The 12777-nt window shown below is 44.4% G+C and overlaps 1 protein-coding gene across 3 annotated transcripts in view; it reads right to left on the bottom strand.

The window, feature by feature from the left end:
• The window catches only part of Masp1 (MBL associated serine protease 1), a 57674-nt gene extending 45125 nt beyond the window's left edge, over positions 1 to 12549 (bottom strand). Inside the window, exons 1-2 of one of the 3 annotated variants that reach the window (XM_004654287.2) lie at positions 12132 to 12549; positions 6224 to 6443 (exon numbers count right to left, since the gene is read on the bottom strand). In XM_004654287.2, the coding sequence (XP_004654344.2) occupies positions 6224 to 6443; positions 12132 to 12136 (225 nt within the window). In that variant the 5' untranslated portion in view covers positions 12137 to 12549. Of the gene's footprint in view, positions 1 to 6223; positions 6455 to 12131 lie in introns of those variants that run through there. The other 2 variants (XM_004654289.2, XM_045149763.1) reach the window with 2 other exon arrangements.
• Between the last annotated feature and the right edge of the window lie 228 nt (positions 12550 to 12777).

Raw genomic sequence — 12777 nt, 5'->3', positions numbered from 1 at the left:
TTTTTTTTTTCTTAATTTCAAATAAGCTATACTAGGCGAGTAAACAAAATATATCTACAGGACTGGAGAGATGGCTTAGCAGTTAAAACATTTGCCTGCAAAGCCAAAGGATCCCAGTTTGATTCTCCAGGACAGCTGGAGACCCTGGCACACCCATTCTCTCTCTTAAATAAATAAATTATACATATATATATATGTGCATATATATACATAATATATATATATATATATATATATATATATATATATATAAATTCAACCTATTGACAACTTGTTTGTGATTCTGTATGCACATTCTTAAACCCAAACTTGCCAGACATTTTCTGTCCCATTGACCATAATATATCTAGATTTTTCTCTTATATTTCCCTAAAACATGCCAAAATTTTCTGCCTATGTTACTGCATCATTTTCAACTTGCATGCCATAGTCAGCTGCTTGGACATCCTGTTCAGCAAGTGCATTGTAGCACTTCTATTCGTCATTAAAGAATTGCCTCCAACATCAGAACTTCTGAAGCCTTTTCTAGCCCCACAGACATGGCTACTCTCAAGTGTATGCAGCTCTATGTTCCTTATTTTGTTTGTCTTTATTAAGTGTACAGTTGACTTATTACTTATTTTGAAACTGAATCACTGGATGATGGGACTATCTTATTTATCTTTGTGGACCTAGTTTTGTCACAGTGTTCATTTTAAGATAGGTTTTCTTGGGTAGAAGATGGGCAGCCATGACAGGTTGTAAGAATGGCACAGTTGAAACAACATTTTAAGGAGACTCCCGTGGATCTACAGAGGGTGGATTAAGCAGGAGAGATGGTGTCTGGCAGACAGTCTATTGCCATAGACGAAGTGAGCTGAACAAAAATTGGAGCTAAGAGGCCAGTAGTAGAAGGGGTATAAGAAATACTGGTCATATTATGGATGCAGGGTTAACAGGAGAACATTACGTCATATGAATATTTAATGGATATTGATTGAATTGAGAGAGAGAGAGACAGAGAGAGAATAAAAACTGAATGGCAGTGCTGCATGCTTTTTTTTTTTTCCAAACAAATGACATGAGGTGGATTTGAAAATGGGAGATATGAACCTTTTATACTTTTTGTGTGTGTGTGGGGGGGTTCTGATTTCTTAGTAACTATACCTTTTACCATAACTGTTGTCCCATGACCTCTTCCAAAGTCAGACATTTCATCTGGTGCTCAATTAAACAACTCAACTTTGTTGCATTTCTAGAAAAATATTGTCTTTTCTGGGCATACTAAAAGATCTAAAAGATATAATTCAACTATACTGAAGAGATTTAAAAATTGTTTTTAAATACTTTTATTTTTATTTATTTGAAAGAGAAACAGAGAGGGAGACAGAGAGAAACAGGTGCGCCAGGATAGCCACTGCAAACGAACTCCAGACATGTGCGCCCCCTTGTGCATCTGGCTTACGTGGGTCCTGGGGAATGGTACTGGGGTTCTTTTGCTTTTCAGGGAAATGCCGTAACTGCTAAGCCATCCCTCCAGCCCAAGAGATTTTAAATTTTTGACTTAAGGCAAGATTTGCCTTACGATACAACTTAAAACCCAAGCATTCACAAGATGGGGCTCCACTATAATTTAATTAGTTTAAAAGCAGGAAAAACAATCTTGTGGTGCCAATTCTGGTTATGATGCTTGCCAGTAAATTGCCCTTTCTGGGGCTTTGGTATGATGATGAGATAGTTATACTCTGATCATCATAGACTATCAGGGATATGTGGACCCTCAGAGACTGTTTACTTTGACAATCTGTGTTTGACAGAGGGGGAAACAAAGTCCTTCTAGAAGTAGTCACTTGTCTAATAGTGTAGAGTGTACTGCAGGCCCAAGGTCTTCCAGTTCCATGTCGGTGCTCAGCCCTTTGCCTACAGTACCCACCAGCTGTGACTCACATGCCTCTGCATCTGTGCCCTGCAGGATGCCACAGCGGCAGCAGATGCTGCTGTGCAGATGTGCACGTGCCTTGAAGAGCATGGGTTGTGGGGAAGCAGGCTGGATAGGAATTCTCATAAATGTGAGCATCCTGCCCACAGCTTTAGGCTCCTGCTCGTCTTTGAGAATAATCTTAGCAGTTCCTCCTGGACATCCTGACGAGCAGGGTGAGAGGTTGGAGATGGGGGTATAGGGGAGAGCAGACTGTGGGCTTGGGATGGGCTAGAGAGGATTCCTGTGAGCTAGAGGTCCAGTTAAAACTTACCCCTTGGCTGCCAGGAAAATTCAGCCCTGGAGTGAAAAAGCCTCACAAGAGGGTTGTTGTCCTGAGAAAGGGAAATCTATGGTATGCCAAGTTTCTTAAGAAAGACCTGGTGGTATAATATGTTTACAAGTGTGACTCAAATAATGTGCCACCAAGACATCCCTAGGAGAATGTAGGTTCTACTCAGACTGCTTATGGCCATGGGACTTTGAGAATTGATTGACAAAAGCATATTGTTGCCATCTTATGGGATGATCCTAACTAGGATAATGAAGGTTTAGAGGGGTTACCTGGAAAATTCTGGAAAGCAAGATTGAGATGAGACTTCCAGAATTTAAGATGGCTTTGGGATTAACTCATCCCACATTCTCACTGAACAGACAGGTAACAGAATTTGGAAGAGAGGTGTTGCCTTATCCAGGAGTCATATGGCATGTTTGTGTTTATTTATTTATTTGTGTTATTTATTAGAGGGAGAGAGGGATAGAAGGAGAAAGAGAGAATGCGAATGAGTGTGCCAGGGCCTGTATCCACTGCAAATATGCTCTAGATGCATGTGTCACCTTGTCTATCTGGCTTATGTGGGTTCCTAGTTAGGAAGGTTCTGGAGAGTTGAGCCTGGGTCCTCAGGCTTCACAAGCAAGCACCTTAGCCATTCAGGCATCTCTCCAGCCCTATTTACGTTTTGGTTGAAATGGAGAACAATCTTGTCTCTCATTCCAAGCCAGGAAAAGTACATATTTTGTGAGCTAGAGTTGGGAAGAGAAGAAGAAGAAAAGACGTTTTAGCTGTGTGCGCATGGCTGTGGGAGTGAGGGTTCTCTGGCCGAGGATGAGTTCTCTTCTTGAACTCTGACCTTCGGTCCTAAAGTCTCTTATTTCAGGCAACAGGAACTTGGTCCAAGCATCAGAATTCACCCAATTGTGTCTCATGGTGCTGAAGGATGGTCATGCAGGAAAAGCCAGTGGAGTGGATTTCAAGGGTCACCTAACTCTCACAGCTCTATTTCTGTCCTTTTCTGTATTGGACCACTGAAGGGTTATTAGGAAAACATGTTCACTAGTGAGAAAACATGTCAAAATACAATTTAGTACAGTTCTCCCAAAAGGGAAGAGATGAATGTCTAATGGGCCCTGAAGCCTGACTTTCTGTGAGTTTTGGGGGGTTTCTTGGAGAGAAACTGTTCTAGGCATGTGTGGACAAGGACACAGGGAGGACTTAGCATCTGGTGAGGGGCGACCTGCTCGTGGCCCATGGCTGCCGGAATGTCTGCAGCAAGGCGAATGCAGATGCTCACACGGTGTTCTAGAAGACAGTCAACTATGCAAGGCAACCCCATTTCCCAAAGGAATTATAAAAATGTGTCTGATTGAGAAATGCAAGGACTATATGGTATTTCAGGTGGGCAGCCCACTCTGCAAGTTGCCTCAGGTAGACTGATCCATTGCCATCCCCAGAACAGCTCCTGTTCAAGACTCATCTCTCTTTGCAGGGAGCCAGATCTCTTGCTTCCTAATAGTCCCGGAGCATGAAACATTCATTGAAGGGCAGTACCCTCAGATAACAATGATTCTGGAATATTGCCAACATCTGGAGACATTTTTGTCAACTGGGGGTAGCTGCTACTGACCACTAATGAGAAGAAGCCAGGCATGCAGCTAAAAATAGCACAGTGCTGAAGTCAGCTTTTCTTAACAAAGAATTACCTGGCTCAAGATGTCAGGAGTGCTGACACTGACAACCCTGATGGAGTACCATGGGTGGAATTTCATGTGGACCCTTGTTGCCAAGGCAACACCCTACATATCAAATAAACTGAGGCAGGAGAGGGGCCCATGGTGTCTCTTGCAGGCTTTTCCCTTCTTCTCGTGGCCCTTGTAAACTCTTGCACTTTCCTGAGGCACAGTAGAACACAGCTTGTGAACTGTTCTGTACAGCCAAAAGAGCATAGCATTCAAAGCCACATGATGGGGGTAAGACCTTGATCTGCCAACTACCAGATGTATGACCCTGGGTGAGTTACTTAAGCTTCCTGGGTTTGTTTCCTTGTTGTGACATGGGATAGTAGTTCTGGTCTCTTACAGGATTTTTACAAGGGTTGAATAAGATTATAAGTGTAAAGGTACTGTACAAATTCTCTACTTTGCTGCTGATCAAATACTCTGGCTAATACAAAGTTGACTTTGGTTGAATTACAGGCTGTGGGAAAATAGGAGTAGAATAAAACTGAAAATGCACAAAACTGACTCTAGAGTTATTTGGTGTGAGAGAGAACCTCTTCCTGGAAGCCAGAGAGAATTTAGAGAGCTTTTCAGTTTTTACATCTTTTTGAAATAGGCATAGCTATAATAAATTTGATCTCTTAGAATATTCTGAACCCTGTGGCCTTACTTTTAGAGCTGGGCATGGTGGTGCACGCCTTTAATCCCAGCACTCAGGAGGCAAAGGTAGGAAGACCGCCATGAGTTCGAGGTCACCCTGAAACTCCATAGTGAATTCCAGGTCAGCCTGGGCTAGAGTGAGACCCTACCTCAAAAAGCAAAAAGCAAAAAGCAAAAAAAAAAAAATAGCATTTCTATCATTTTTAAAAAAGTTACTTATTTTTATTTGAGAGAGAGGCACAGAGAACAAGAGAGGGAAGGAGGGAGGGAGGGAGGGAGGGAGGGAGGGAGGGAGGGAGGGAGGGAGAGAGAGAGAGAGAGAGAGAGAGAGAGAGAGAGAGAGAGAGAGAGACATGAATATGGGTGTGCCAGGGCCTCCAGCTGCTACAAATGAACTCCAGACACATGTGTCACCTTGTGCATCTGGCTTACATGGGTTTAGGGAATTGAACCTGGGTCCTTTGGCTTTGCAGGCAAACAACTTAACTGTTAAACTGCTAAACCATCTCTCTAGCCCCTTATTACCTTATTACTTTTTTTTTTTTCGAGGTGGGGTCTCACTCTAGCTCAGGTTGACATGGAATTCACTATGTAGTCTCAGGGTGGCCTGGATCCTCCTAGCTCTGCCTCCCAAGTGCTGGGATTAAAGGTGTGTGCTACCACTCCTGGCTCCTTGTTATCTTTTTTTTTTTTTTTTCAAGGTTGGGTCTCACTCTAGACTCTAGCCCAGACTGACCTGGAATTCACTATGTAGTCTCAGGGTGGTCTCGAACTCTTTGCAATCCTCCTACCTCTGCCTCCTGAGTGCTGGGAATAAAGGTGTGTGCCACCACGCCTGGCTCTTATCATTTTTAAGGCACAACCTCACGCTGTAACCCCAGGCTGGCTTTGAACTCACCATCATTGTCTTGTCCCCAGCCTTCAAGTTCTGCTAATACAGACATGGTGAGAACATGTCACCATAGCAATTCCAGGGAACATTGCTTGCGTGTTGTAATAGTCTCCTGTTTCCCCCTATATATTTTTATATGTCCTTCTAATAGAGACCTGTTTTCATTGCCCATGCCCTTTGCTGGTAAAATGTAAACTTATTGGCATGACCTTCAAGGCTCTTAAAAATCCCACAAATTGAATATCCTTTTCAAATTTTACTCACTACTGTTGGCTACAGCTATTGTATAGCCTATATTTCCAAACATTTGATCATAATTTGAAGAATTATGCAATGCTTTTCTAATACTTTGGACATAATGGTTCTGTTTCTGTCTGATTACTGCTTACTGTGTGATCTACAGTCTTTATTGCTTGGGACTTTGAAGCAGAGGCTACTGGAAATGCTATAGCCATTGAGAGAGAGAGAAAAAGAGAGAGAGAGAGAGAGAGGGAGAGAAAGAAATAATACCTATTGTGCTTGGCTAAGTCACATGCCACCAGCCCTCATGGTCTTGAGTTTAGCACATCACCCTGCCACTTCTTGCATCACATTGCCCCCTTGCACGTCTCCCTGACTAGATGAAACTCTGTTACGGAAAGGACAGTACCTAATCCACATAGACTTCTTTAACTTCAAGCAGAGAGCCCGACCCAGCTAGAGCACATTGGCAATCTCACCTTCACATAGTCATATTCACAAAGGTAGGAGGATTCCAAGTTGAAGTGCATGAAGTAAAGCTTGATCCGAAAACCCTCTGGGACAGTGATATTCCAAGTTACCTCTGAGTCACTCGGATAGGAGTCTGGATAGCCAGGTGACTGGATCTGGCCAAACATATTATTTAGTTCCACTGTGTGGGCTGAAGCCTTCAACAGGAAGAGGCAGAGAAGGAGCCACCTGAAAGACATGAACACAGCTCTGCTTACACTCACGGATGTAGGTCCCCAACACTGAGCGAGGCCTGCAGCATAGCAACTTTTCTCTTCTGGGCCTTGTTCATCCAGGCTGAAGTATGGGAGGAAGTTGCTAGATGGTGTCTAACATTTCCTCTGGTTCTGCTCCTTTGAAAAACTGATAAAAGCACTGAACTTACCTTTGGGACTCTGATAGTTACTATATTACATCCCCCCAAATGTAACTTTCATAATTAGGTAAAAGTTGGTATTATTTCTTCAGTTGTGTTTTACTTAAGGATCATAAATTATGTATGCATTTTATAATGTAAATTATGATAACGGGGCGCTATTGGGATAAAACCTGAACTCAGTGATGGAATCTGTGGACATTAAACAAATTTAACACCTTGAAAGAAGTTTTTCACTACCAAATCAGTCAGGGTGTGCAAAATCTTTTTTCTTTTTGGTTTTTCAAGGTAGGGTCTCACTCTAGCGCTGGCTGACCTGGAATTCACTATGTTTTTTCAGGGTGGCCTTGAACTCAAAGTGATCTTTCTACCTCTGCCTCCTGAGTGCTGGGATTAAAGGTGTGCACTACCATACCCAGCAAGGTATGCAAAATCTTGAATAAAGACAGAATGAACAAAATAAGCTGTCATCTCTCACCTGTACTAATAATATAAGGGTCAAAACCTACTATTCATTTCTGTAGGATTGAGAGGTATACGAGCTTCTAAAAGAGTTGCAAAGGGCTGGAGAGATGGCTTAGTGGTTAAGCGCTTGCCTGTGAAGCCTAAGGACCCCGGTTCGAGGCTTGGTTCCCTAGGTCCCACGTTAGCCAGATGCACAAGGGGGCACACACGTCTGGAGTTCGTTTGCAGAGGCTGGAAGCCCTGGCGCGCCCATTCTCTCTCTCTCCCTCTATCTGTCTTTCTCTCTGTGTCTGTCACTCTCAAATAAAAAATTTAAAAAAAAAATAAAAGAGTTGCAAAAAGGGGCCAGGGGTACATACCACCAAATGCAGTTGCAATAATGAGCCAGAATAGCCAAGGCTGGCCCACGCCCTAATGGTCAGTGCAGATCTCACTGAGGATCTAGTAGATCACTTACCCTACCAGATGGAGAGACCTTGAACTTGAGCATCACAAAGTTGACTCATTAGCTTCTCTCCAAGTGGGTTCTCATGATCAGTTCTGGCTTCTTTTGATGGTAGGACCGCCTCCCAGTTCCCTGAGCCAGGAGCAGCGCTAGTCCTTGTCTAACAGTACCGAGTCCTGTAGATGCTACTTCCTGTGTTTTAGAGACCCATCTCTCCTCTTCCTTCCCAGCCAGTCACTTAATTCAAACTTTCTTATCTGGACAGCTCTCTTACAGCGGCCCTAACTGATCTTCCTGCCACCCCCCCAAGCGCCCTCATTCCACTTAGCAGTCTTGTGCCAAAGCTGGTTTCTAAAACACAGATGCGACCATGCTGCTCCGCTGTGCCTGCAGGGCACAACATCTGCTCCTGAAATGGCTGAGGAGGCCTTTTTTTGTTTGTTGATCTGGCACTGATCAGCCTGTCCAACCCCTCTCAGTGCCTGCAGCCCATGCCACTTCTCCCCCTGACTCAGCCCCATGCCTCACCTGCTGATGTTTTATTTATTCGCCATTGTCCCAGGCTGTGAATGAATGTCCTTTCATCCCTCTAGACTCCACAGCTCCCTGTGCATACTGTGCAGCTTCAGGCGCAGTGTCTGAAGTCAAATGTGCCTGTGTGCAAATCCCAGTTTCTCGACTTCCTCACTGGCAGTTTGGGTGACTATTTTCTCAGAGCTCCAGTCTCTTTATATGTAAAATAGGGGCTGTAATTCCTGAGTTAAAGGGTTCATATGATCATTAAAGATGATGCATATAAAAGATTTAGTATGGAGCCTGGTATATAACAGATTGTGAATGAATGAATAAAAGTAAAAAGAAAGAAAGAGAGTACCAGGATCTTAGAGAGCCTAAAAAGTCAATTCCGGGAAACTCTACCAATATTTTGAAATGAACAATTATAACTTTGTTATTAAGAAAGCTGTTTCCCTGCAAATACCTCCTCCCATGAATTCAGATTTATATAGGTGCAGATATACATACTTACAAATTTTTGACTATATAAACATTGTAAGAGGACTTCATGTCTAGTCTATCTAGCTAATTCATGTAATAGTTACATAAAAGATAAGCAGATAAATATAAAAAGTCCTAGAAGAAAAATACTAAGATATTAGCATTATCTATGAAATGGGAATATGGATATTTTGGTTTTGTGGATATATAATTTTACACTGTCTAGAAGGACCATGTACTGTATTTTTTCCATGAAAAAGGAAAATAAAATTATTTAAATTTTTCCCAAGGATGCTATCATAGCAACATGTCAGATGATAGTAAGAAAACATAATGCTTTAATCAAATAGCCAATGTCAATATTCTTCTATAGCGATCTGTGAAGGAAGGGCCTTAGAAGCAGAATAAAGAGAAGACATGACAGCAAGCTACCCATTGAATTCACAGGAAAGCTAAATCCAAAAACTAACTTTTAGGGTCCAGTTACACTCATTTCTGAGTGAGGCAATACACTGGTGTTACCAGCCTGGGAGTTCAGATTCAACTTGTGAGCAGAAAAGAGAAGATTCAACACCAGGCTTTGACAGTATTGATTTTATCCATTTTAGGGAAATGATAGACCTTCTCAGTTTGTTGCCTCAGCTCGTCCATGGTCGTAATAATGGCTGCCCACAGGACTGCTCTCCACAGGAACCCTGCAAAGTGCCTTGTTAAGGGTCCAGCCCTAAGCAAACATTAGTCCTGATGACCTTGCCATGCTGCTTCCCGAAAAGAGGCAGGAGGTTAGGCTTCCAATGCTGGCTTTTCTGCAGTAGCAGTGGTGGGATTATGTAAGGCTGAAAGGTCGACTTTCTCTGTGTCTGCTTTTCCCAGAACACTTGGCGCAGCAGAGCCTCCCTAGGCCAGTTCTGTCGAGGCTGACAGCTGACTGAGTCCTCTAGCCCAGAGCCCAGAGCCATGTGTGATAAGCAATTGGCCAGCATGCATAGAAGGCCTGTGAAGTGCTCTGTTCTCTGCCTCTCATGGCACTTTTAGACATAGGAAGCAAATATCTCCATTCATATAATAGACTTGAGCATATGTTTGCTTGCCTTAGGGGCTGTGAATCAAAGGATGTAAGTGGCAGCTTTCATTCCTCATTCTCATCATGCTGAGGCTTTTTGGCATCTTATCCACCAGGCACCGGCTGTACAATTCCTGACACCTGTTATCTATCCTCCAGTTAATCAAAAAGTTTCCTTGAAATGTCAAAAGTGATATAAAGAGCTGGGATTTCACAGTCTCCATAGTAAGAGCAGGGATGCATACAGAAGCATATGTGTGAGTGAGTGAGTGTGTGTGTGTGTGTGTGTGTGTGTGTAATTGCAAAATGAATGGCACTTCCTAGCTTCTTTATTTACTCCCCTCATTCCAATATATACAACACTAAGAAGCCATCTTTGAGATTCAGAGTTGGAAGACATGGCATAGCTCCTTTACACACTACCCTCACTTGACACATGATGGAAAGTGTACCCCAAGAGATGTCACACCATGCCCAATACCATATGGTGAATTAACTTCAACAGAAGAAGGAATAACAAAAGCTCACAGAAAAAGTTGGGTCAATGCCCATATCATGCCCAGGCATCTGGCCAAAGTAATTAATTCTGTGAAAAAAAAATCTAAAAACCCATGATTTTATGTGGAAAATTTAAAAATACTAATGCTTAGGCCCCTCCCCATAAGATCCTGGCTTAATTGCCTGGGGGTTAGCGTTTTCTAAAGTACCTCAGGGCATTGTAATGGGCGGCTGGGACTGGAGCCTCTGGCTAAGCATGTGCAAAGACACAGCAGAAAAATGCTGGCCTTGGAGCCGGAGTTTGAGCCTGTGCCTTTTCAAGATCATCCCTATGGCTCTGAGTAAGTTGCTTAAGTGCTTTTATCTTCGTTCATCCATCAGTTCTTAAGTCACACAAAAATTCCAAGCCTAGACGAGACGATGAAAGAGTTTGTAAACTCTCGAGTGACGTGTGTGTAAGGACAAAGCCATTAGAGACTTTTCTAGCTGAGAAATTTTCTAGTTGCTGTTTTGTGATTCAGCAATTGAATTGAATTCAATCAATATTTAGCGAATGCCTATCAGGAAAGGGGCATTTTGTTAGGTGCTGGCTCTATGAACAAGTAAACTCCTGCAAAGATGAAAACATGGTAAGCGGAAGTGGACATTTAAGTAAGCAGGCATTGCAACGATAGGAAGAGATACAACTCCATAGGGCAGAAGACAAAAAAAGAAAAAAAAAAAAAGAATGAAAGGATGGTATCTCTGGAAAATGGTGTCCAGAAAAGAGGAAGTGATAATGAGCCTGCTTAACAATCAGTTCTGTGTGGAAAATAAGTTGGGAGGGTTGTTCTAAGTTGAGGACTAGGAACATGCAGCCCTGTAGCCTGGGATGGCCAGCGCGTAGGTAACTCACATAATCATTTCATGTACAAGAGCATACGTGATGTTTCTTAAAGGGAAAATGAAGTTTGCTGGCAGGTTGAAGAAGCCCATGGACTTAAAAAGAGCAGGATGACTGAATTAACTCTGGAACTTGATTAGCTCTCGGAACCATTAGGTAAATGGAGTCGGAGCGATACATCCTGACACCCTTTCTTGGCCTCAAACTAAGCAAAGTTGCTAGGTGACTGGAGAAGAGAAACAAATAGAAGCACTCCTAATTTAAAAGAAAATTAACGGGGAAAGAGGTGTGTAGGGATTTGACACATCCACGGTGTTTTTTCACCCTTTCGTGACGCTTGTAACGAATAAAAAAAAACTGGGAATAATTAGGACGGCTGGGCTTTCCGACCTGCGGGGAGCAGCCGAGGAGCCAGGGCTGGCGGCGAGCGTCAGGTGCGAGCCCAAGCGCCCCGCGCCCTTGAGCATTAGAGGCGTGAAGGGTTCGAAGCCCCCCAAACGCTCCTTAAAACACTGTCGTGTCCCTTTAAGAGCCATTTGGTGCAATTCGTAGCCTGATTCATGTCACCAGCTGCCTCTGCTTTCAGTAAGAAATGAAGAATTTACAGGGCACTGTAAAACGGGCACAGGTTTTCCGTTTGCTCCATTTGAGGTCTACCCGGCAAACTTCTGAAGGTTTACGAAACCACCAGCGCCGGGCTCCGGGGCAGCGGCTTTCCGTCCCGGCCAGAGCAAACGGACGCGCCAGCGGGCATCTCGCTCCCAAAGTGCGGCGCGAGACCCGCCGACGCTCTTTGCCCGGCAGAGATCGGTGGTGCTGTGGGCACGGGCAGGAGGCACCCATTGGCCAGTAGGCAGCACCCTGCGTTGACACAGAGAGAAATCCGAGCCTCACCCCCCCAGCCCCCAACCGGCCAAAACTCTCCCATTTCAAAGTCTCTCCCGAGTCCCTGGGAAGTCGCCCCAGCGACTGGAGGCTCTCTTTGCAGGGCCCCGAGGGGTCCCGAGAATCCGCTCCCCCCATCCCCATCCCTCTCCACCCTCAGGACGCGGAGGTGAGTCTGTCCAGAGCCAAGGGCAGACCCTGCCATCTGCTCCGCACCCCGACCTGCCCGGGAGAGGTCTTGCCTCCTCGCCCGCCCTGGCACTCACCTCATTTTCCTGCCGTGCGTGCTCCTGGCCGCCCGGCCTGGGTCCTCCCTGCCCGGCTGGTCTGTGAGCTCGTCCTGGGGCGTGGTGTCAGCGATGCCTTATCTTTGTTCTGAGGTCCCTGTGTGTCTCTGGAATTGGCTGGCATTCTCCATTCAGGTCACGCCTTCCCCTGCCTGCAACAGATCCCCTCTCCCTCTCTCTCTCTCTCTCTCTCTCTCTCTCTCTCTCTCTCTCTCTCTCTCTCTCTCTCTCTCTCTCTCCCCCCTCCTCTCTCTCTGGCTTTTCCTCTCCTCGTTCCTCTGAAATGCACTTCACACTCCGTGGGACCTGCAGAGCAGAATGTGTCTGCTTCCTCAGTGGAAGATCTGCCGCCAGTTCCCTTCTTGGGAGGGGCTGCAGCCCTTGAGAAAAAATAGCTCAGAGGCTTGGAGGTGCCTGTGAGGTGCGTGTGTCTGTCTCTCTCTCTCTCTCTCTTTCTCTCTGTCTGTGTGTGTTTGTATAGAAAGAGAGAGAGGAGAGATTTCTCTTCAGCCTCCCTTGCCTGATGGCTATAATGTTTTTTGTTTTTTTCTTCAGGATCCCAGCAAAAGAACATCAATTAAACAGAGAGCAACTTAAAAGGCAATTCTAAGAGAATTTGTTTTTA

This window comes from Jaculus jaculus, chromosome 5 (assembly GCF_020740685.1).
Source record: "Jaculus jaculus isolate mJacJac1 chromosome 5, mJacJac1.mat.Y.cur, whole genome shotgun sequence".
NCBI classification, from domain to species: Eukaryota; Metazoa; Chordata; class Mammalia; order Rodentia; family Dipodidae; genus Jaculus; species Jaculus jaculus.
This window is presented reverse-complemented; position numbering and strand designations above follow the sequence as displayed.